This window comes from Haliotis rubra, unplaced genomic scaffold (assembly GCF_003918875.1).
Source record: "Haliotis rubra isolate DU_JTF1 unplaced genomic scaffold, ASM391887v1 Scf134, whole genome shotgun sequence".
Classification (NCBI taxonomy): Eukaryota; Metazoa; Mollusca; class Gastropoda; order Lepetellida; family Haliotidae; genus Haliotis; species Haliotis rubra.
This window is the reverse complement of record NW_025765270.1, coordinates 321,284-348,182: the sequence shown is the minus strand read 5'-3', so window position 1 is coordinate 348,182 and position 26,899 is coordinate 321,284. Positions and strand designations below refer to the sequence as shown.

At 42.8% G+C, this 26,899-nt stretch overlaps 1 protein-coding gene across 1 annotated transcript in view; it reads right to left on the bottom strand.

Moving 5' to 3' along the window:
- LOC124267801 (rho guanine nucleotide exchange factor 10-like protein) overlaps positions 1-26,899 on the bottom strand; it is a 53,596-nt gene that overhangs the window by 9,752 nt on the left and 16,945 nt on the right. Inside the window, 15 exon segments of the mRNA XM_046702789.1 lie at positions 2,653-2,765; positions 2,961-3,052; positions 3,934-4,052; positions 4,487-4,617; positions 8,894-8,932; positions 8,935-9,044; positions 11,097-11,182; positions 11,344-11,574; positions 13,112-13,204; positions 16,107-16,223; positions 17,389-17,417; positions 17,420-17,561; positions 18,988-19,065; positions 19,774-19,926; positions 20,408-20,598. Of these exon segments, the coding sequence (XP_046558745.1) occupies positions 2,653-2,765; positions 2,961-3,052; positions 3,934-4,052; positions 4,487-4,617; positions 8,894-8,932; positions 8,935-9,044; positions 11,097-11,182; positions 11,344-11,574; positions 13,112-13,204; positions 16,107-16,223; positions 17,389-17,417; positions 17,420-17,561; positions 18,988-19,065; positions 19,774-19,926; positions 20,408-20,598 (1,724 nt within the window).

Genomic DNA, 26,899 nt, shown 5'->3' with positions numbered 1-26,899 from the left:
GGCATACCCTGATTGTGTGGGGAATTCTAGCCACAAGATCACAGAGGCATACCCTGATTGTGTGGGGAATACTAGCCACAAGATCACAGAGGCATACCCTGATTGTGTGGGGAATACTAGCCACAAGATCACAGAAGCATACCCTGATTGTGTGGGGAATTCTAGCCACAAGATCACAGAGGCATACCCCTGATTGTGTGGGGAATACTAGCCACAAGATCACAGAGGCATACCCTGATTGTGTGGGGAATACTAGCCACAAGATCACAGAAGCATACCCTGATTGTGTGGGGAATTCTAGCCACAAGATCACAGAAGCATACCCTGATTGTGTGGGGGATTCTAGCCACAAGATCACAGAGGCATACCCTGATTGTGTGGGGAATACTAGCCACAAGATCACAGAGGCATACCCTGATTGTGTGGGGAATACTAGTCCACAAGATCACAGAGGCATACCCTGATTGTGTGGGGAATTCTAGTCACAAGATCACAGAAGCATACCCTGATTGTGTGGGGAATTCTAGTCACAAGATCACAGAAGCATACCCTGATTGTGTGGGGAATTCTAGCCACAAGATCACAGAGGCATACCCTGATTGTGTGGGGAATACTAGCCACAAGATCACAGAGGCATACCCTGATTGTGTGGGGAATTCTAGCCACAAGATCACAGAGGCATACCCTGATTGTGTGGGGAATTCTAGTCACAAGATCACAGAGACCCTGATTGTGTGGGGAATTCTAGCCACAAGATCACAGAAGCATACCCTGTGTGTGGGAATTCTAGCCACAAGATCACAGAGGCATACCCTGATTGTGTGGGGAATTCTAGCCACAAGATCACAGAGGCATACCCTGATTGTGTGGGGAATTCTAGCCACAAGATCACAGAGGCATACCCTGATTGTGTGGGGAATTCTAGTCACAAGATCACAGAGGCATACATTGTGTGGGGAATTCTAGCACAAGATCACAGAGGCATACCCTGATTGTGTGGGGAATTCTAGCCACAAGATCACAGAGGCATACCCTGATTGTGTGGGGAATTCTAGTCACAAGATCACAGAGGCATACCCTGATTGTGTGGGGAATTCTAGTCACAAGATCACAGAGGCATACCCTGATTGTGTGGGGAATTCTAGTCACAAGATCACAGAAGCATACCCCTGATTGTGTGGGGAATTCTAGTCACAAGATCACAGAAGCATACCCTGATTGTGTGGGGAATTCTAGCCACAAGATCACAGAGGCATACCCCTGATTGTGTGGGGAATTCTAGTCACAAGATCACAGAGGCATACCCTGATTGTGTGGGGAATACTAGCCACAAGATCACAGAGGCATACCCTGATTGTGTGGGGAATTCTAGTCACAAGATCACAGAGGCATACCCTGATTGTGTGGGGAATTCTAGCCACAAGATCACAGAGGCATACCCTGATTGTGTGGGGAATTTAGTCACAAGATCACAGAGGCATACCCTGATTGTGTGGGGAATACTAGCCACAAGATCACAGAGGCATACCCTGATTGTGTGGGGAATTCTAGTCACAAGATCACTGGGGAATACTAGTCACGCAAGATCACAGAGCATACCCCTGATTATGTGGGGAATTCTAGCCACAAGATCACAGCGGCACACCCTGATTGTGTGGGGAATTCTAGCCACAAGATCACATTGAAGCATACCCTGATTGTGTGGGGGAATTCTAGTCCACAAGATCACAGAGAGGCATACCCTGATTGTGTGGGAATTCTAGCCACAAGATCACAGAGGCATACCCTGATTGTGTGGGAATACTAGCCACAAGATCACAGAGGCATACCCTGATTGTGTGGGGAATTCTAGTCACAAGATCACAGAGGCATACCCTGATTGTGTGGGGAATTCTAGTCACAAGATCACAGAGGCATACCCTGATTGTGTGGGGAATTCTAGTCACAAGATCACAGAAAGCATACCCTGATTGTGTGGGAATACTAGCCACAAGATCACAGAGGCATACCCTGATTGTGTGGGAATTCTAGTCACAAGATCACAGAGGCATACCCTGATTGTGTGGGGAATACTAGCCACAAGATCACAGAGGCATACCCTGATTATGAGGGGAATACTAGTCACAAGATCACAGAAGCATACCCTGATTGTGTGGGGAATACTAGCCACAAGATCACAGAGGCATACCCTGATTGTGTGGGGAATACTAGTCACAAGATCACAGAGGCATACCCTGATTGTGTGGGGAATACTAGCCACAAGATGACAGAGGCATACCCTGATTATGAGGGGAATACTAGTCACAAGATCACAGAAGCATACCCTGATTGTGTGGGAAATGCCACCATGTGATTGATAGTATGAGGACCAATGAGTGAGTGAGTGAGTGAGTTGAGTTTTACGCCGCACTCAGCAATATTCCAGCTATATGGCGTCGGTCTGTAAATGATCGAGTCTGGACCAGACAATCCAGTGATCAACAGCATGAGCATCGATATGCGCAATGGGGAACCGATGACATGTGTCAAACAAGTCAGCGAGCCTGACCACCGATCCCGTTAATTGAGGACCAATGAACCCGGCCAAACACTGTGTCCAGTATGGCAGCCAGGGAGACGACAAGATTCAGGCAGAGACAGTACAAGACTAACCTTGGTGTAGTGCCGAGGGACGTCTACTGGGAGACACCGCATGAAGAATGCTGGAGGCAGATCCTGGGTGTCCTCGGTGCTCAGGTCCCCCCAGCCCGGGTCGTTATGCTTATCTGCATCATGACAGAGATGAGGACTGAGACATGTGATACGAGATGGAGACACTGACTGAGACGCGTGATACGAGATGGAGACACTGACTGAGACGTGTGATACGAGATGGAGACACTGACTGAGATACGTGAAATCTTTCTGTTGGCAATCTGGCCAACAATTTGATAGACAGTGAATCTATTAGAAAATCCTACCTGTTGCTAGTTTAGCTATCAGGAAGTCCATGCACCACTCATGTTTGATAGACGCAATTGGGGTCTGAAGAACGTACCGCACCTTCTCACTTCTGGAAAATAAATCATTTCAATAATCATCACTTTTGGGGGTGTTATACTACTTTATCATGCATCAATGACCATTGGGGTGTTGTATCACTTCAATATCCATCATATCCAGGGTCGTATACCACTTTACTATTCATCACTTATATAGGTGTTACACCGCTTCACTATTCACCACTTACATAGGTGTTACACTGCTTCACCACTTATATAGGTGTTACACCGCTTCACTATTCACCACTTACATAGGTGTTACACTGCTTAACCACTTATATAGGTGTTACACCGCTTCACTATTCACTTATATAGGTGTTACATATTTCATCACTTATTCACTGATAGGTGTTACACGCTTCACTATTCACTTATATAGGTGTTACAATCGCCACAATTATTCATCGCTTCACTATTCATCACTTATATAGGTGTTACACCGCTTCACTATTCACCACTTATATAGGTGTTACACCGCTTCACTATTCATCACTTATATAGGTGTTACACCGCTTCACTATTCATCACTTATATAGGTGTTACACCGCTTCACTCACTATTCATCACTTATATAGGTGTTACACCGCCCCATGTGTGTCCAGCTTCACTATTCACTTATATAGGTGTTACACCAGCTTCACTATTCACCACTTATATAGGTGTTACACCGCTTCACTATTCATCACTTATATAGGTGTTACACCGCTTCACTATTCATCACTTATATAGGTGTTACACCGCTTCACTATTCACCACTTATATAGGTGTTACACCGCTTCACTATTCATCACTTACATAGGTGTTACACCGCTTCACTATTCATCTTTTAAAGGTGTGTTATACTACTTCAACATTCATAACTTATAGACAGTTGAGAGTAATCTCCCCTTACTTGGTGCAGTCAGAGAGAACGATAGAGCAACTGTTGACCAATCGGAGCTGCTCATCTTTGATGTGGACGAGTCTCTGCAAGTCTCGTCTGTGTTCCTGTATATGCTCCTCCGACAGATCCTGGTAACAGAGTGAGTGAGTGAGTGAGTTAATGAGTTTAGAACGTTGTAACCTTTTTTAGATATCTTTCTATCTTCAGAAAGAAGATGAACCCTTTAACTAGCAGAAACAGAATCACATTTTGTCAGAGTGTTGATCCAAGGTTGTAATGATGACATGAACACTGTCAATAAAATACCACCTGTGATGAATGATGAAGTTGTCCAAGCACAGGCGGTTGGTTGGATCCAAGGATATAGTCAGGAAGAATCTGTTATCCCATGCCCCTGCATTTACTGTGTAGATGTGTTGTCAGCCAATCTCTGATATATGCAGGAACAACTTTTCAGTCACTCACACATTCTTGCACTCATCCATTCATTTGTTCCTTCTCTCTCTGATCTTACGACTGCATTTCTCATTCAGTCACTCCCTCACTCACACAGTGGACGTACCATGTAGTTACGTTTGAGTGAGGACACCAGTGTACTGATCTGGGCCAGCACAGGCAAGTCGTGCAGCATCTCGTTCAGGTCCGCGTCAGGCTTATCTGCGAACAGGTGGAAGGGGTCTTCCTCAGGCTTATCTGCAACATCCACAATAACATATATACTGACTTCCTTAATCTCAGTGAAAACTGTTGTACTTCCAATCTTGATCAGCTAATTCTCATACTTTAGATATCACATTCTTATTTAAGCTGGACTGTTTGAGTGATTGTTAGTTGTTTAACGCCGCACTCAGCAATATTCCAGGTGTCTGATGGCTGCCTGTAAATAATCAAGACAGACAATCCAGTGATCAGCCTATTCAAATTGGAACACTGTACAATCCAGTGATCAGCCATCATGGTTTAAGAAAGAAAAGCAGTTACTAAAGTCTATTAATGTTGTGATATGTTACCATGTCTGACAGATTGATGATACCAGTAGACCATCAGTATCACCAACAGCAGGCTTCAAACACGGGAACATGAGGGTAATCTAAACCAAAGTGTCCAGTAAATGCTGTTTATCATCTAATGGAGGGTGTTTTCGGTGCAATAAAGCAATCTGATAAACTTGGTATCCAAATCTGATAACTCGCCAAAGGCTCGCATAATACAGTTTTTATTCCTAATATATGATATTAATGAAATGGAAACACACTCGGTTAATAATCTCTATATCCACTAGGCTATATCCCCAGTCCTTGTCATTAATGAATCCATCCATTCTCACTGTAAGCATGCAGTGCCATACATGGCCAAATCTGCCAAAAAGTTATCTCCCTTGTATCACAAGTCCCATGAAAACACTGTATATTACTGCCAGTGTTGCTTTCATCCCATCTAAGGGCGTTGAGGTAGCCTAGTGGATACAGTGTTGGCTTGTCATGCTGAAGACCTACGTTCCATTCCCCACATAGGTACAATGTGTGAAGCCTACTTCTGGTGTCCCCTGCAGTGATATTGCTGGAATACTGCTAAAAGTGGCGTAAACCAAAACTCACTCGCTCACACTTCATCTGATCTGAGTAGATGCTCAGTTAACTCCCTTGCATTACAAGTCACATTGTATAACATTGTATATCACTACCAGTGTTCCTGCCTACCTATCCATGTGGAGTAGATGCTCAGTTATCTCCCTTGCACTACAAGTCACATGGTATAACACTGTATATCAGGTTATACTACACTAAATGAGAATCGCTTGCTCACTGAGCGAGATGCGTATGTAAACAAATGAAGAGATAAAGACATGTGACAGCTGTGATTGGATGAAATAGTGTAAGATGTTTATGTTTTTTAAAAGCATGTCCAACCAGTAATTAAAACTGACCACAATTTTAAGTATTCAGTGCTGTGATTTTCATCACCATGACTTATGCTTATTGTGTGTACAGATATTTTCCAGTAGGTGACATTTGGTGCGGATCTGGGGTTGATGTGTTCCGCTTCCTGTGCTTTCATAAAGCGAGCCGGACAAGTTGGCCAGATAGTGTGTTTTTATGGTAGTTTAAAGGCCAGAGTGTACCCATGTGCACATGGAATGGCTGTTGATAGCCTGGATTATTTTTAAAAAAATATAAGGCTACTATAGAAGTCTATGGGAAAACATTTGGTGTTGTGTAACCTGTAGGGTTCGAGCACTTTTCAGTAATTCATACTTTACATGATTTCCTGTGTTTATTTCACCATGGAAACATGTTAGCATTAATGTAGAGGCAAATTTAAAGGTACTGGGAGTAAAGATAGGGCTGTTTTGAGTGGAATAGATTGTTTTAGTGTCCAGAATATGAGCGTTGCTTCGTTTGTGGTCAGAACAGTGGGAAAAAGACCCTCACGGTGAGTCTTACCATCAAGAAGTGGTTCCCTGGCTTCTAAATTTGTTGGAACTGATGAATTTGACAACAAATTAGGTTAAAATCACCACTGCCACAACAATGTGAGTGTCTAAGTTAATCTCCTGAGGGTCAATTTGAAGTCAAATGATAAGAATATCATGAAATTTGTTCACTGCTGACAGCAGAACATGTCACAAACCCTTGTGTTAAATGCAAACAGTGTAGCATATGATCAATTCTTTCTGCCTGTCCCCTTTTGAATATAAAACGACCTAATTTTCTTTTCCTTTTTAAAATATACCCTTTTTTTCACCCATAGGACTTTCAAAATGAATTTCTGTTTTATTAACAACTGTCTCATTGCTGTTATAGATTTTATGATTTGACATTTAATGTAATCTCAACACTATTTTCAGCTTGTAGAATGCCTGTTGGTGAATGGGGAGGTGTATCTTCACAAATACAGCAGAAAAAGAAGCCTTCACATCCAATGTGGTATTTCGACATGCCGGCCCGAGTCTGTTGTTGGCAGTGTCTAATCAAGCATACTCCTTTGCTTCGATATGCTTCACCGCCTTGTAGAAGTTGCAGTACTTGGACATGTAGGTACATATAGTACATTTAAGTGTCCCAGTCCAGTTAAGGCACCAAAATGTCTCACTACCAAATTCCATCACTCGGTCATCCTCATACATTAGAAATTTCTGACAGTGTCCCCTTAATGCCCTCAGTGTGTAGTATTTCAGCTTCCCAGACATGAAATAAGGGCTGTATATCAATCCCAGAAGCTGCTTAGATGTAAATAATAACAATTGACCCTTGTGGAATGTAATATTATGGGTCTGAATTCACATTTTATTGACATGAGAGTGTTCGATATCTTAAAATTATCTCCCTGTTTACCCAAATACATTGTGTCTTTCTCTAACCCAGTAACCCATAAATTACTGCAGAGAGCTCTGTTTTTAGCTGATATTGTCAAATACTGTTAATTGTAATTAAAAATATTCAGTTTAGGGCAGGGTAACTAATAAATTTCCAAAGTTATGTGGATTTTTCACTTTGTTCCTCTAAACTGGCTTATACATGAAGTTGGCAAGTGTAACAGCCTCAAAACAATACAGTCAATAGTTTTGAATTTCTGGAAGTATTTCAAAGTCTTAGCTTGATGAATCAATAGATTCAAGTGTAAGTTCTTATCATGCTGTGGTCTAAAAAAGTGAATTCATCTGTTGAAAGGGTCATTTGCCTTGATCGAGCTAACAGGCTGCAGGGTACTGTGGTCAGTGTTTCAGACTGCTAGGCATAATCCAACCCCTCACTCATTACATTCTGGCAAAGTTCATCATCCAGCCTTACATATGTCAGGATGTTAAAGCTGCTTTTAATGTTAAACCTGTCCAATTTCTGGCCTGAATTCAATGATTTTTGTCGTTCAAAAATATAGTTTGGATTGATATGATCAAGGCAGTCCCAGTCATGCATGGAATTAACCCATGGCCCCTTTTTGTGAAATAAGAGTAAACTCCCATGGTATATGTATGATTTAAAAACTTTCTCTATTAATGCAGAAGTGCATTTTGTATAGCTTTGGTGAAATAGACATGATATAACTCTTACAGCTCTGTCAGTGCAGCAAATCCATATATTCTTGTGCCATATAGATATGTTGGACAGGAAAAAGTATTGAAGCTTCATGCAGTTTTATATTTTTTCTGAGAAGTTGCATGTATATACAGTACATAAGTCACAGATTTGCCTAGGGCAAATGTTTCTAAATTTTCCTACAGGTTATACTACACTAAATGAGAATCGCTTGCTCACTGAGCTTAGATGCGTATGTAAACAAAATGAAGAGATAAAGACATGTGACAGCTGTGATTGGATGAAATAGTGTAAGATGTTTATGTTTTTAAAAGCATGTCCAACCAGTAATTAAAACTGACCACAATTTTAAGTATTCAGTGCTGTGATTTTTCATCACCATGACTTATGCTTATTGTGTGTACAAATATTTTCCAGTAGGTGACATTTGGTGCGGATCTGGGGTTGATGTGTTCCGCTTCCTGTGCTCTCAAAACGAGCCGGACAAGTTGGCCAGATAGTGTGTTTTTATGGTAGTTTAAAGGCCAGAGTGTACCCATGTGCACATGGAATGGCTGTTGATAGCCTGGATTATTTTTAAAAAAATATAAGGCTACTATAGAAGTCTATGGGAAAACATTTGGTGTTGTGTAACCATCACTACCAGTGTTCCTGCCTACCTATCTGTGTGGAGTAGATGCTGAGTTATCTCCCTTGCATTACAAGTCACATTGTATAACACTGTATATCAATACCAGTGTTCCTGCCTACCTATCTGTGTGGAGTAGATGCTGAGTTATCTCCCTTGCATTACAAGTCACATGGTATAACACTGTATATCAATACCAGTGTTCCTGCCTACCTATCTGTGTGGAGTAGATGCTGAGTTATCTCCCTTGCATTACAAGTCACATGGTATAACACTGTATATCCATACCAGTGTTCCTGCCTACCTATCTGTGTGGAGTAGATGCTGAGTTTCCTCGTCCCCCTTTAACGACGCTCTCCATGTCCGGGGTAATGGCAGAATCCTTCACCTCCAAGTCTCGGAGGTTGGCCATCCACTTCAGCCGATATCGCTCGGTCGAGTAACCACCCTGATCTCTGGAAGGGCAGAGTAATAGAAAACATAAAGCTGGTGCATAAGTGAGGTGTTTTGATCTTCACCAATCAAGCATTCCCAACTACAGGCCACAAAGTAAAACCACCCCATCTCGATAAGCCTGTAGACGACCCATAATAAGCCAGGCCAGCCATCTGGATCCACCCATCTAGATCCACCAGTGGATTGGGAGACCTACACTAAGCCAGGCTGCCAGCTGGAGCCACCCATCTAGATTCACCAGTGGATTGGGAGACCTACAATAAGCCAGGCCAGCCATCTGGATCCACCCATCTATATCCCCCAGTGGATATTGGGAGACCCACACAAGCCAGGCCAGCCATCTGGAGCCACCCATCTAGATCCCCAGTGGATTGGGAGACCTACAATGGAGCCAGGCCAGCCATCTGATCCACCCCATCTATATCCCCCCAGTGGATTGGGAGACCTACAATAAGCCAGGCCAGCCATCTGGAGCCACCCATCCAGATCCACCCAGTGGGTGGATTGGGAGACCTACAATAAGCCAGGCCAGCCATCTGGATCCACCCATCTATATCCCCCAGTGGGATTGGGAGACCACACAAGCCAGGGCTGGGCCATCTGATCCACCCATCCATCTGGATCCACCAGTGGATTGGGAGACCTACAATAAGCCAGGCCAGCCATCTGGAGCCACCCATCTAGATCCACCAGTGGATTGGGAGACCTACAATAAGCCAGGCCAGCCATCTGGATCCACCCATCCATATCCACCAGTGGATTGGGAGACCTACAATAAGCCAGGCCAGCCATCTGGATCCACCCATCTATATCCCCCAGTGGATTGGGAGACCTGGATACACAAGCCAGGCTGCCAGCTGGAGCCACCCATCCAGATCCACCAGTGGATTGGGAGACCTACAATAAGCCAGGCCAGCCATCTGGATCCACCCATCTGGATCCCCCAGTGGATTGGGAGACCTACAATAAGCCAGGCCAGCCATCTGGATCCACCCATCTATATCCCCCAGTGGATTGGGAGACCTACACTAAGCCAGGCCAGCCATCTGGAGCCACCCATCTAGATCCACCAGTGGATTGGGAGACCCACAATAAGCTCAGGCCAGCCATCTGGATCCACCCATCTATATCCCCCAGTGGATTGGGAGACCTACAATAAGCCAGGCCAGCCATCTGGATCCACCCATCTATATCCCCCAGTGGATTGGGAGACCTACAATAAGCCAGGCTGCCAGCTGGAGCCACCCATCCAGATCCACCAGTGGATTGGGAGACCTACAATAAGCCAGGCCAGCCATCTGGATCCACCCATCTGGATCCCCCAGTGGATTGGGAGACCCCTACAATAAGCCAGGCCAGCCATCTGATCCACCTCCATCTAGATCCCCACCCAGTGTGGATTGGGAGACCTACAATAAGCCAGGCCAGCCATCTGGATCCACCCATCTATAAGCCAGGCCAGCCATCTGGATCCACCCATCTAGATCCACCAGTGGATTGGGAGACCTACAATAAGCCAGGCTGCCAGCTGGAGCCACCCATCCAGATCCACCAGTGGATTGGGAGACCTACAATAAGCCAGGCCAGCCATCTGGATCCACCCATCTGGATCCACCCATCTGGATCCCCCAGTGGATTGGGAGACCTACAATAAGCCAGGCCAGCCATCTGGATCCACCCATCTAGATCCACCAGTGGATTGGGAGACCTACAATAAGCCAGGCCAGCTCTTTGCAGCCACCCATCTGGATACACCAGTGGATTGGGAGACCTACAATAAGCCAGGCCAGCTCTTTGCAGCCATCCATCTAGATCCACCAGTGGATTGGGGAGACCTACAATAAGCCAGGCTGCCAGCTGGAGCCACCCATCCAGATCCACCAGTGCATTGGGAGACGCACACTAAGCCAGGCCAGCCGTCTGGAGCCACCCATCTGGATCCACCAGTGGATTGGGAGACCTATAGTAAGCCAGGCCAGCCGTCTGGAGCCACCCATCTAGATCCACCAGTAGGTAGGGAGAACACTACAATCTCAGTGACACTGACTTACTTCGTTCCAACCTTGACGAACATGACACAATCATTCATCAGGAACACTCGGACATTTTTGGACTTCATTGATGCTGTTTCCCCAACCTGAAAATATATAAAAAGTCATAACAACTAAAATAAATTTAAATGTCTGATAAAATGACATTTAAATGGCTCAGCTACAATGAATACAGAGGTCTCACAACATTCTGGCATATCATGTTAGCTCCATATTTAGTAAAGACAAACAAGTTGGGTTCCGTTACCACTTGCTCCATGTCATCTTGTCGCAGTAGTCTCCGCGGACTCTCCGCTGCCTTGATGACACCTTGGTTCAGTTGCCGTGACAACTGACTTGTGATCTGACGGGCCATAAACTTTTGTTCGCTGTGACGTTTCCGTTCATTCAGTTTGTGCGTGACATTCTCGAGTTCTGTGAGAGCCAGCTGTAAAGCTCCTCGGTCATGGTGGGTCTGTGGTGTGAACTTCAGTAAATCCTGCCAACAGAAATGACAAGACTCCTTAAAAAAAATGCAGGCACAATAATCGAGTCTGGACCCGAGAATCCAGAGATCAACAGCATGAGCATCAATCTATGCAACTGGGAAGCAATGACATGCATCAACCAAGTCAGCAAACCTGACCCTCCAATCCAGCGACTGATATCATTCGATGCATATCCTTGCACCATTGTCAAGCAGGAAGCTTCGTTATTCTTAACTGACAACGGTACAAGGATCTGTATCGAGACGTCACACTCACAAAATAAAAGAAGTTGTTATCCATAAAGTTTGTTCAATATCGTACGTCTCAACTTCTAAAATGCCACTCAAAGAGGCAAGATATCTATAACAGGCATTGTCACTAATAATCTCTCGCCGTAAATTATCAAATCAAACTTAAAAAGTAATGAAAGTTTAAGATGAAGTTAAATGTCAACAAAAACATGACCAGTCAACCTCTCTTGAAGTCTTGCTCTTCAGTTGTTCAAACACACAAATATTTTCAAGACTGACTTTGACCGTGACATGAATGTCATAGTGTATGAAATATGCAAAAATGGTACTAAAGAAATTGCTTATTGAACAATATTCAAGGGAAGTCCTGAAAGGCTATGAAGAAAATCCAGTGAATTCAGGTTAACATGCTGAAATCTTCAAAGTGTCATAGTGACCTTGAAAATTATGTGAAGGTCACCAAAATCGACTTGGCTCTGTACCTGCATTAGATGAAGCTTGGTGTCAAATATGAAAAAGATCCAGTGAATTGTTTTTGCGATATCTTGCTGACTATCTTAACATGCAATTTAACATGGTGAAAACTTCAAAGTGTCTTTGTGACCTTGAAAATTAAGTGAAGGTCACCAATATCGACTGGGCCTTGCACTTTCCCTAGATGAAGCTTGGTGTCAAATATGAAGAAAGTCCAGTGAATGGTTCTTGAGATATCTCGCTGACCATCTTAACATGCAGGTTAACACACTGAAATCTTCAAAGTGTCACTGTGACCTTGAAAATTAAGTGAAGGTCACCAAACTCAACTGGGCCCTGCGCCTTCCCTAGATAAAGCTTGGTGTTGAATATGAAGAAAATCTAGTGAACAGTTCTTGAGATATCTCACTGACAAGGGTAAAACGTTAAAGTCCCTTTATGACCTTGAAATTAAGGTCAAGGTCACCAAACCTGACTGGGATCTTTCTTATACAGTGATGAAGCTAGGTACCAAATCTGAAAAGAATCTAGTCAACGGTTCTTAAGATATTCCAATTCTACGTATGTACAGACGGATGGACGGAGCCTAATACTATATCCCCTGCTTCTCGCTAAATGCAAGGTGGGGGATAATAAGTCAGGCAAAAGTGGGAGCTGGATTATAAACAGACACCTGGTTTGTTACCATAGGAGTCCAGTCCAGGGCTCCACCAAGACAATATATAATTAGGATTGAAAATCTTTAACCCATTGCCAGCATGTTACAATGACTTGCCCATAAATAACATAACTAGGTGAAAATAAGCCGATGTTAATGACCAACCTGTAGCAACATGATGAATTGTGGGAACCTCTGCACTGGCTTTACCATCAGCCCAAATATGGACAACCGGTCACTGCTGCTGGACTCCTTCGCCTGAAAACAGGTGAATCATACAGTCATGCCCGGCTTGCAAACCTGCCGACTCTAAAACTGAAACACGCACGCACGCTCACAGGTGAATCATACAGTCATGCCAGGCTTGCAAACCTGCCGACTCTAAAACTGAAACACACACACACGCATGCACGCACTCACTCACGGACGCACGCACGCGCCGACACACACACACACATTAAAAAGATTTCTATAAAATTTATCGTAAAAACTTAAAAACATAACAAATTATTGGGGACTACAATCCAGTGTTAGGCTCATCACGCTGTTCAAAGACCTGGCTTCGATTCCGCACATAGGCATAACATGTGAAGCCCATTTCTGGTGTAACCCGCTGTGCTAGTGCTGGAATAATGTGACAAAATGCATAAACCTACTCATTCACTCACTCACTCTGCTCTTAGTATAAGCACAGTGTTTTGTAGGCCAATTTAAGACCACAATCCATATTGGATTCAGCTCCAGGCATCTTCTCATACCTGCTATCCTCTTTCGACCAAACACATGGTTAACTGTCGGGACTGTGACATACCTTCAAGAATTCGGAGAAGGTCTGTTTCGTCCTCTGTACTGTCTTGATCTCTTCCATCGCTGCAGCGAAGCAGTTGACGTAAATGCTGTAGGAGTTGAGCAACATCGTCTTGGAGAACTGGTATGGAATAAAACATATACTGTATATCATTGTAATAAGCCGATCTCATAGATAAACTGAGGTCTTAACTTGACTCTTAAAATCAGTATCAAAATGCATAAGCCAAACCGCCAACCATTGTTCATCTTCTCGCTGTGTGCAGTAATCACGGGGAAACGAGTGCACAGCTGGTTGCTATTTCCGGCTCTGTGTAGAAGACAAATACGCATGATAATCTTAATCCCTGCATAAAATACAATGCCTAGCAAAAACAACTTAGAACTGGAATGGTAAATAGTATTGTCTTCACTGACAAAGTGGTTTTCTCGTTTGTTCAGATGAAGTTTGACGAAAGTGTAACTAGTAGATCAGCCAACCCCCTTTTACGGACTGCTTTATTTGGGTCTTCAAAATTCGGCTTATCTACAGTCATATATACACTGCCTGGACAGGAATAAAGCCTGAATAAAGGTGTCCATAAACATGACAAGCATCAACAAGAACACGATGTCAACAGATATGCAGCTACAACTTGTAGCTGAAACTTAGATTTGTTTACGAATACATCAACATGCATGGTACTTGACAGAACAGTAGGCTTGAATGATTACCTGAAAAACAGTAATATGTTTATGATGGATAAAGTACTTAATCCTTACAAGGATGCAAATTCCACATGTCAGATTACTGTAATATTTAAAGCGTTTACCCAATACAGTCCACCCAGCTGTGAATGGGTACCTCGTTAGGATGAGAAAGCCACAATAACTCGGTGCGCCTAGTGGCTGCAAGAGTTGTATACTCCCCAGGGAGTTGAGATTGATAATACGATGTGCCATTGAGATTGACATCCAATGATCGAGGGGAAAAAAATATTAGCGTCTTTAGCAAGCACTAGTTGCCTGGATATGTGCTCTATATAAGTATCATATAATAATAATAATAATAATCTTATGCAGAAAAAACAACAGAAAGAGTTTTGTTTTACAGACAACAGATTATGATGTCCTAACAGTTAGTGAGTGAGTGAGGTTATGCAGAGTAAACTAGAACTCGCTTTAATTTCTTTAGGAGAGCTGATTTCATGTCAGTGGTTCAGTGTGGTTCCAAAGTCAAATAACTATTATTAAATCTACACGCATCCTTGCTCTACATTGAAACTTATACAAACCTGTAGAGGTTATGAATTCTTTGAAGAAAGTCCTCCTTGGGGTACATATAAGCATTAAAATGTCCATTTCAAATCCTACGGTACAGTTGTAACTATATTTTAATAAAATATTTACAAAACAAAAACTCGCTTTGTTCCTAGAGACCTACAGTCATGCCCGCTTGCAAACCTGCCGAATCTAAAACTGAAACACGCACGCGACGCCACAGGTAAATCATACAGTCATGCCTGGCTTGCAAACCTGCCGACTCTAAACTGAAACACGCGACGACGACGCCACAGGTGAATCATACAGTCATGCCCGCTTGCAAACCTGCCGAATTTAAACTGAAACACGCGATGCACGCCACAGGTGAATCATATACAGTCGCGCAGGCTTGGGCTAAACCTGCCGAATTTTAAACTGAAACACGCACGACGCCACAGGTGAATCATACAGTCATGCCCGGGCTTGCAAACCTGCCTAATTTAAACTGAAACACGCGACGACGCCACAGGTGAATCATACTGTCATGCCAGGCTTGCAAACCTGCTTACTCTAAACGGAAACATGCGCGACGCATCGCCACAGGTGAATCATACAGTCCTGCCAGGCTTGCAAACCTGCTTCACTTAAAACTGAAACGCACGACGCGACGCGACGCGATGCATCGCGCATCGCGACGCGACGCATGCACTCACTCACTGGACGACACACACACACACACATTAAAAAGATTTCTATAAAATTTATCGTGAAAACTTAAAAACATAACGAATTATTGGGGACTACAATCCAGTGTTAGGCTCATCACGCTGTTCAAAGACCTGGCTTCGTTTCCGCACATGGGCATAACATGTGAAGCCCATTTCTGGTGTAACCCGCTGTGCTAGTGCTGGAATAATGTGACAAAATGCATAAACCTACTCATTCACTCACTCACTCTGCTCTTAGTATAAGCACAGTGTTTTGTAGGCCAATTTAAGACCACAATCCATATTGGATTCAGCTCCAGGCATCTTCTCAGACCTGCTATCCTCTTTCGACCAAACACATGGTTAACTGTCGACGAGAGCATGACTCACTCTCTGTGACATACCTTCAAGAATTCGGAGAAGGTCTGTTTCGTCCTCTGCACTGTCTTGATCTCTTCCATCGCTGCAGCGAAGCAGTTGACGTAAATGCTGTAGGAGTTGAGCAACATCGTCTTGGAGAACTGGTATGGAATAAAACATATACTGTATATCATTGTAATAAGCCGATCTCATAGATAAACTGAGGTCTTAACTTGACTCTTAAAATCAGTATCAAAATGCATAAGCCGAACCGCCAACCATTGTTCATCTTCTCGTTGTGTGCAGTAATCACGGGGAAACGTGCACAGCTGGTTGCTATTTCCGGCTCTGTGTAGAAGACAAATACGCATGGTAATCTTAATCCCTGCATAAAATACAATGCCTAGCAAAAACAATTTAGAACTGGAATGGTAAATATTATTGTCTTCACTGACAAAGTGGTTTTCTCTTGTTCGTTCACATGAAGTTTGACGAAAGTGTAACCAGTAGATAAGCCGACCCCCTTTTACAGACTACTTTTTTTGGTCCTCAAAATTTGGCTTATCTACAGTCATATACACACTGCCTGGACAGGAATAAAGCCTCAATAAACATGACAAGCATCAAGAAGAACAAGATGTCAACAGATATACAGCTACAACTTGTAGCTGAAACTATTTGTTTACGAATACATCATCATGCATGCTACATGACAGGACAGTAGGATTGAAAGATTACCTGAAAAACAGTAACATGTTTATGATTGATAAAGTACTTAATCCTTACAAGGATGCAAAATCCACATGTCAGATTACTGTAATATTTAAAGTGTTTACCCAACACATCTTAGGCAGAAAACACAACAGAAAGAGTTTTGTTTTACAGACAACAGATTATGATGTCCTAACAGTTAGTGACTGACTGACTGACTGAGTTTAGTTTTACGCCGCTTTTAGCAATATTCCAGCAATATCACGGCGGGGGACACCAGAAATGGGCTTAACACATTGTGCCCATGTGGGGAATCGAACCCGGGTCTTCGGCGTGACGAGCCAACGCTTTCACCACTAGGCTACCCCACTGCCCCCCTAACAGTTAGTGAGTGAGTGAGGTTATGCAGAGTAACCTAGAACTCGCTTTAATTTCTTTAGGAGAGCTGATTTCATGTCAGTGGTTCAGTGTGGTTCCAAAGTCAAATAACTATTATTAAATCTACATGCATCCTTGCTCTACATTGAAACTCCTACATGTGATTCAATTACTCAAAATGAAGCAAATGAACTTTAAGGACGATGTAGTGTTAGTAGTTGAGGTAGAGGACGTAACCGATGCTGTGAAGATGTCTCCGATCTTCCCTCCTGGTCCCACTTCCTGACACGGTCAGCCAGTTCGATCTGGAACATCTTGTGGTGGCTCAGGATCTGCTCAGCCTCGGCGAACACCATCTTCACGTGACTGCGTGGGGAGGCTATGTTCTCCAACACCACTTTCATGTAATCCTTCAAGAAAGTAATTATTATCAGCTTTAAGATTTTAATCATGATGTTTGTTTGTTGTTAAATGCCACAATCAGCAATATTCCTGCTTTATGGCGATGGTCGTACACCCTTAATGTCAAGTCAGTAATGTTCAAATAAATATGTGATAAAACCTTTAAATGTAAAAAAGGAATTATGCCCCCTGAACTCCCCATTCCAAATATATAATGAGTCCCTACAGTCTTACCACAATCTCATACGTGATTACCTAAACATTTAGCTCTATTAGACAGGCCTACAAAAGAAAACTTTCCCACTGTGCAGAAAAACTCAGAAAAGCCCACATTAATCGTGGAAATAGCAACATAAACATAATACCTCGCTACTGAAACAGTACGTTCAAACATAGGCTGGCTATGACTGACTGACTGAGTTTGGTTTTACGCCGCTTTTAGCAATATTCCAGCAATATCACGGCGGGGGACACCAGAAATGGGCTTCACACATTGTGCCCATGTGGGGATTCGAACCCGGGTATTCGGCGTGACGAGCCAACGCTTTAACCATTAGGCTACCCCACCGCCCGGCTGGCTATAAGCCGTCGCCACATGTAGAACGCAACGTCACAGAAGAAACGTGACGTCATAGCCTTGTTCATGATGTCACGTCACCATGGCAAAGTGATACTTTGCCCTAGGGCATCGTATGAAAAATATGAACCCCGATATCTTCGCCCTCGTAGGTAATATAGTCACATATTTCTTCATAAAACACTTAGGAACTTATGTTAATCCTAATGTATCTGAAAACAATAAGCCATATAAGGAGACGAATACAAAGCACTGTTCATCTTCCTCAGCCAGGCACTTTAGGAGGGGAACATTTTGACATCATTTTGATGAGAAATTTAACAAATGATCAATACAAGGTGATAATTAAAAACAAAACCCTGAACATATGACCCAATGTTGAATCACACAACAAATATTTTGTTCACTAACGGTGCTGTATGTGGGTTAGAATCGGTCCCCTGTAACCTATTCTTGTCATAAGAGGTTACTAAATATTCCAGTGGGCCATGTTGGAAACTTGATTGAATTCATGTCCCTGCCCCCCGATGACATGTCCTGCTGCTCGTAAAGTCCATCACTGATTTGCATGGTGCATGAGTGAGTTTAGTTTTACGCCGCTTTTAGCAATATTCCAGCAATATCACGGCTGGGGGACACCGAAAATGGGCTTCACACATTGTACCCATGTGGGGAATCGAACCTGGGTCTTAGGGTGACGAACAAACACTGTAACCACTAGGCTACCCCACCACCCCGATCTGCATGGTATCAACTCATGTACTTACTGACGGCCATTTTACATCAAGAGCAACATGTGCAAACAAACAAACAAACCAAAAGGCAGCGATTTCAAGAATCATTTCAATTCATCCTACCTCTGTTATCCGTTCCAAAGCATTGATGTAGGACTTCTCACTCGATATAGTCAAATCAACAACACATCGCCTTTTTTTCTGGAACACAACATTTTGAACCAAGCTGAATATTCAATCGCAATAACAATGGCATCTTTAAAGTCTTATTATCACACATCAATAAATATTCAGCAATTGTCATTTCATGTCTAGGTAAGTCAAATGACTTCTAGGCTTGTTATTCTTTAAATGGACTGCCTCCGTGGTGTAGTGATTAGAGCTTCCGCCCGGAGAGCGGAAGATCGCGGGTTCGATCCCCGACCGCGTCATACCAAAAGACGTTAAAATATGGTACTTGTTGGTCCCTGCCTGGCACTCAGCATTATTGGGTACAACAAGGACTGGTCGGCTCGGAGTCAGTATAATGTGTCTGAGTGGGGTATTCATGCTTCACTGCGGCATGGTATCTCAGTGAGCTAGCTCTATAAAACCAGCTTCAGTCTGGGCTAGTACAAGCAGCCGCACATACACATACACACGCATGCACGTCGTCATATGAGCGAAATATTCTCAAGCACGACGTTAAACCCAATTTCACCTCACACCTATTCTTTTAATACACTGTTAACTCTCCAGCGGAACCATATACATTTTGAATTATATTACAACTTGAATTCATGCAAAATGCCAAAAAATACAAAATTTAAGCAAGTGTTGAAACATCATTTTATAAAAAGGAAATTCTTTTTGCATACAAATTAACAGATTCTGGTACGTAGTTACAGCTAGATGACCGAGTAGTCTCACCTGACTTTCAGAAAGGTCATCCGAAGGGGGAGGTAACTCTGGGGGTGGATGTTTTGAAGGGTTAAGATCAACAGGAAAGCATCTAGTGTCCTCTTCCATGGTAACATTATTTTTCCTCGCCAAACTTCGAATTCGTTTGATAATATGGTGACCCTTGGAAAACAAAAATGCATGCATGAATAAGCAAGTAGACAAGCACTTAATGAAGGATTTCAGTTTATTTGAGTGAGTGAGGGTGAGAGTGAGTGAGTGAGTGAGAGTGAGTGAGTGAGTGAGTGAGTGAGGAGGTTTAACACTGCTTTTAGCAATAATCCAGAAATGGGCTTCACACATTGTACCCATGTAGGGAATCAAAGCCGAATCTTTGTCGTGATGAGCGAATGCTTTAACTGTGATTCTATCTCACAAAGTATGTGATCTTGCCTAACATCAGACTTCCATTTCAGTGGAAGTGTCAGTGAGTGAGTGGGTTAGATCACTGACTTTGTATGCTTCTTTGCTTTGTAACTTCTAAAAATGTCACTTAAAGAAGTTTAATTACTTGTATCGCAACAATCTTACCCCCAATTACCTGTTTGTTTTGTTAACAAGTTTACTCCAACTAACTGTTTCAAAAAGAATATATGCTAATTACCTGTTTGGGTTCTGGAGGTAGAGGTTTGGCTGGGGCCTGTTCCAAGACCTCATCGTCCCCTGATTCCTCGAACTCGGAGGACCCCCACCCATCGTCAGACAGGTGTATGGAGCTTATGGACTCGTACAGCTTATCCTGAGACACGGGAGCAACAGTCTCAGCCTCCGGTGAAGCGTCTTGTTCAGGAAAGTCTGAAGACAAAAAATAACTACATCAATGCACTGCATTGTTTCCATGACAACTACAGCCAAACACTCTAGAAACATGTGAGTGGATACTGAAGCCAGTCAGCATTCCCCATTCTGTAACCAGACAGTGTGTGAAATATTCTCATAATATTGCTGGCCAAGTGGATACCCAGTCTTAAAAGTAACAAGACAGTTTCAAATAAATCAATTAATAAAATAATGACTGCATATTTAAAAGAAATATATTAATTTGGCGAAGGTTTCATTTAAGTGATACCAAACTGAAAATCATCGGTCAAATATTATGCAGGGGTAACTGTGAGCACATTCCTTTGTTAAGGGATGTCCTTTTTCTTATTGATGGTCCTTGTGATCTCACAGGCTCTGGAAGAAAACCCTCTCACCTGCACAGCAAAGACCATCCTATACTTTGAGAGTGGGATATAAATGGTGATTCACATAGAACAAGTAGCTAAAAGGCTAATCAAAATGATGCAGTCACCTAAAGGGAGTGAGTTGGTGCGGCAATATTCCAACAACATCTTGGTAGTGGATGCCAGAAACAGGCATCCTACATTTTGACCAAGATAGGAATAGAACCTGAGTCTTCAGTGAACACATTAACCATAGGGCTACCCTAGCACTCAATGAGTGAGTGAATGAGTTAAGTTTTACACCACTATTAGCAATATCCCAGAAATATCACTGAAAGGGACACCAGAAATGGTCTTCACACATTGTACCCATGTGGGAATTGAACCTGGGTCATTGGGGCGGCAAGCGAACGCTTTCACCAGTAGGCTACCTAAGCACTCAGTGATAACAGGCTGTGCAACAGACATCTTGATGATCTTCACTGATCTGAAAACATTCACACTAGGACTGTTACTAGTACACACAAAACCATGAAACCCTTCAGCATCAATACATGGAAAACATACATGGAAAACATACATGGAAAACATACTGGAAAAGTTTTCAAAATGAAATGAATTCAATACGTCAAATTAGTTGACCTTTTTGCAACTTGACATGTTTGTGACGTTTGTGATGAAACTTGATATGCTTGAGGCTGGTTGCCGATGCAGAACGGAGACGAGAAAACAACGACATCGAATGTCATCTCATCGGAAGACCAATCATAGTCTCAAGTCTTCCTGGCTGAGCATCTGACAACAATACATACAACTGCCACAACTCGGAAACACAGGAAGTCAGAGAACAATTGGCCTCATTACAACTTCCACAAACTTGATAAGCATTAGACTCACATGACAACAAAACACATCCTGCACAATTTCCGACAAAAATGTATTTATACCGATAAATAACCATGACAACTCGTGTTACTGCAAATGTTGAACTTATATCCATGGGAGTTCATGGTATGACACATATTCCATTTAGAAGTCAGTTCAGGAGAATATGGAAACCAGGAGTTGAATATGTTGATGGAGATGTGAGTGTTGATTGGTCGGGGAAGGGTCAGTGTTGATTGTTTGGAGCGGAGTCAGTGTTGATTGGTTGGAGTGGAGTCAGTGTTGATTGGTCAGAGCGGAGTCAGTGTTGATTGGTCAGAGTGGAGACAGTTTTGATTGGTCGGAGTGGAATCAGTGTTGATTGGTCGGAGTGGAGTCAGTTTTGATTGGTCGGAGTGGAGTCAGTGTTGATTGGTCGGAGTGGAGTCAGTGTTGATTGGTCGGAAAAGGGTCAGTGTTGATTGGTCAGAGTGGAGTCAGTGTTGATTGGTCAGAGCGGAGTCAGTGTTGATTGGTCAGAGTGGAGTCAGAGTTGATTGGTCAGAGTGGAGTCAGTGTTGATTGGTCGGAGAAGGGTCAGTGTTGATTGGTCAGAGTGAAGTCAGTGTTGATTGGTCGGAGTGGAGTCAGTGTTGATTGGTCGGAGCGGAGTCAGTTTTGATTGGTCGGAGTGGAGTCAGTGTTGATTGGTTAGAGTGGAGTCAGTGTTGATTGGTCAGAAAAGGGTCAGTGTTGATTGGTCAGAGTGGAGTCAGTGTTGATTGGTCAGAGCGGAGTCAGTGTTGATTGGTCAGAGTGGAGTCAGTGTTGATTGGTCAGAGTGGAGTCAGAGTTGATTGGTCAGAGTGGAGTCAGTGTTGATTGGTCGGAGAAGGGTCAGTGTTGATTGGTCAGAGTGAAGTCAGTGTTGATTGGTAGGAGTGGAGTCAGTGTTGATTGGTCGGAGTGGAGTCAGTGTTGATTGGTCGGAGTGGAGTCAGTGTTGATTGGTCGGTGTGGAGTCAGCGTTGATTGGTCGGAGTGTTTGTTTGTTGTTTAACGTCACACTCAATATTATAGCAATACTCCAGCTATATGGCACTGATCTGTAAATAATCTAGTCTGGACCACTCAGCAATATTCCAGCTATATTGGTGGCAGTCTGTAAATAATCATGTCTGGACCAGAAAACCATGTGATCAACAGCATGGGCATCGATCTGTGCAATTAGGATATGATGACATGTGTCAATCAAGTCAGTGTGCCTGACCACCCGATCCTGTTAGTCATCTCTTATGACAAGCTTGGACTCCATTCTACCTCGTATCTTCACAGGTTTGACAGCACTGGGAAGTTATAAGGAAATATAACACACCCATACAGATATAACTATATATAACAACCAAGCATTATATCCATTATCACCACCATCACAGACTATATCTTCAAATCCTTCACAATGTTTGACAATGTCTGAGAATCCTTGGAATCTATCCCACCCAGAAGACACACAAAACGTTCGTACATCTTCACACAAGGACAAAGGCACTAAAGAAATTCAACCAAAAATGCGTTCTGTGGGCTAAAACCATCCATGTTGTAGACCGCAAAGAATGAGGTTAATCCTCTTACAAATGTTCCTAATCAGACCATCAACACACACACCACACACCAACTACTACACCCACTTCAACGAGGACATCCTCTGTCACCTTCACCTCAGGTGAAAGGTCGGGCTATTTCCACGAGAGATCAATCCCAAAGTGACAGGTGCCCTCAAAAGTCAGACCTGAATGTGGAACGATGACTCTCCCTACCATCGCTGACATGTGTAATTAAAGACAAATATCCGCTATTGACTGGGTCGTCAAAGTGTGAAACAGACTTAATGAGTCAGTATAAGAAACACCAACACTGACAACCACTTCCTCATACCAGACCTCCCATGACGACCTCTCACCTGAACATACAACCTACCAGTTTCAGGTTCATAGGGGATTCAAGTTTAAAATAAAATGTGTCCCCAACAACCTATACTGGTCATATGAGGCAACCAAATGGATCAGGGGCGGTGGCGTTCGCTTGTCATGCTGAAGACACATCTGCCATGGTACATGCTTCACATCTCCTTTGAAACAGCATTTCCTTCTGACAACACGGGCGGTGGGGTAGCCCAATGGTTAAAGTGTCCGCTCATCATGCTAAAGACCTGGGTTCGATTCCCAACATGGGTACTATGTGTGAAGCCCATTTCTGATGTCCCCTGCCGTGATATTGCTGGAATATTGATAAAAGCCGTGTAAAACTATACTCACTCACTCACCCAAATGGATCATGTGGTCAGCCTCAGTAACTTGGTATATTTTCTATCATTGTATCTCAAAGGCGTGGGGCATTCCTCGTAATATCAGACATTTTATTTTAATTTATGGACGTCGACTTCTGTAACATGTTTCTGAGTATATTCTTACTCCTTCATCTGTTTATGTACAGTACATGAGTGAGTGAGTAAGTGAGAGTGAGTGAGATAGATGGAAAAAGTTTCAACATTCATTCCTCTCCTCCAAACAGCAAATCCTAGATACTGTCTTCCAAACCACACACTATAAAGACAAGGTACAAACAGACACATATTAACCAGTAACTGCATGAATCTGACCTGCATGTTTGGGCGATTAGGAGATCTTGTAAACTATGCCACAAAACAATATTCCAACACATCCACATTCCTTTCTCCAAGAAACACTTCCAAATCCTCTTTTCTTCACAAAAGAGGAAAAACTGTCCCAAATTAACTCAAAAAATTACAAACAACCCAATCTGTTTGCTGGGAACTCGAGAAACAATCACAAGCTTTCAAGCTGGTGTGACCACCCCAACGGTTGACCTGTGAAATGAAAGTGAGGCTACTTCTGGTAAATACGACAGAATGGCTGCCAGTCAGGTAGTATCAATACTGGACAACAGGATTAAACTCTGTACCTTTCTTGACTTGATTAAACAATGTAATTTAACTTGTAAACAGACTTTAAACGTTCTTGTTTCATCAGACAATGTTTTGGGGTTTTTTTAACTCTGGAAGTGTGACAGGACCCAAGCATCACAACAGATACGGTATATTTGCCACTAGTTTTTATACCATCTCATATGTTCCTAATGTCTGCTGGACAGAGCATTAAATTCACGTTTACACATTAATAGTGAGTGAGTGAGTTTAGTTTTACGCCACACTCAGCAATATTCCAGCTATATGGCGGTGGTCTGTAAACAATCGAGTCTGGACCAGACAATCCAGTGATCAACAGCATGAGCATTGTTCTGCGCAATAGGGAACCGATGACATGTGTCAACCAAGTCAGCAAGCCTGACCACCCGATCCCATTAGTCACCTCTTACGACAAGCATTGTTGCTTTTTGTGGCAAGCATGGGTTGCTGAAGACCTATTCTACCCCGGATCTTCACGGGTCACACATTAATAACATTTGATGATTTAATGTACATGTCCAAGTGAAAACAAAAAGGAGTTAACTTTAACTACCACACAAAAATCCAGGATGGCAACCAGGATAAATCAAGGATTGCAAGCAGGGCCTAGATTTTTATTGCTCTCTTAGCACTAAGATAGTCATAAGTGCCATTCATTAACAATAATAACATTAACTTACGACTATCTAAGCGCTAAGAGAGCTTCGAAAATCTAGGCCCAGGACTGTAAATCCAGGATCACATCCATGATACGTAACCAGAATATATCCAGGATTGGAATCAATGATCAGAATATATTAGAACAACAAAAGGAAGCACCTCAATGATTTAACTGGAATACTTGATAAATGAGGTGTAAGTACAACTTCCTCATAGACACTGCATTACCATGGTAACACGTTATAACAATTGGCATCACCTATAAAACCACGGAAATTGAAACTTCCACTAGAACGTTAAGGTTATTATCGACGCCATCCTCCTTCAAAGCCACCTTTATCTGTGTGTGACTTTGTATTGATGTACACACTTCCCTCATATACCATAGATGTTTTTAGTTGCTGACATATACACCAGGCTAGCTATTCTCGAAACTTCTTAAGCCCTACGAACTTCTTAAGCCCATTCTTAACACATTGGCTACGATCAAAGTTAAGAATTCTTAGGGCTACGAACGTTTCGAGAATAAGGGCCCAGGACCCTGATCCACAAAGCGTTCGTAACGTTACGACCTGTCGTAACTGTATAGTTTATCATAGGTTTACGACCTGTCGTAACTGTATAGTTTATCATAGGTTTACGACCTGTCGTAACTCTATAGTTTATCATAGGTTTACGACCTGTCGTAACTCTATAGTTCATCATAGGTTTACGAATGTCGTAGCGCTACTAACACTTTGTGGATCGGGGCCCTCGAATAAAGAAAGTACCTCTACAATAAATTTAGACAATGTGTTGTAACTGGTTCTTTGTGTGAACTGAAATATTGCCTCCATGTACTCACGGTATTACCGTAACGTTTAACTGAATCAGATATACTTCATGCTAACTAAGGTAACCAACAATATATTTCAATTTAAAGTTGAAGCTGCCAGTAGTTTTGCCCACCCAGTAGGCTACCCTTACACTCCTTACAGAGGCTCAAAGCTGCAGGCAGCAGTGTACAGGGGATCATGCCAACTCAACAAGCAAATATTTAGATTTATCAACGGTCAAAACTGCAATAATGCAGTTGTATGGCGAGAAAGTGTGGTTTTTTACACTGCTGTTGCAATATTCCAGCAATATTCCAGCAATATAAAGGCAGTGGACACCAGAAATGGGCTTCACACATTGTACCCACGAGTGGACTGAAACCAGGTGTTCAGCATGACGAGCGATCACTTTAACCACTAGGCTACCCCATCGCCCCTTACATTTATGGACTAACAAGGTCCTAGACAATAGGGATGAAGACAAAGACGGTTTTCTTTCCTGTACCATGGTAACCAGTGTGCGAAATAGTTTCCACATCTTGCTAGCCATTTGGGCTAGCTATGCCTCAAAGTTCCTAGCCCACAAATAAACTGACTGGCTCAAA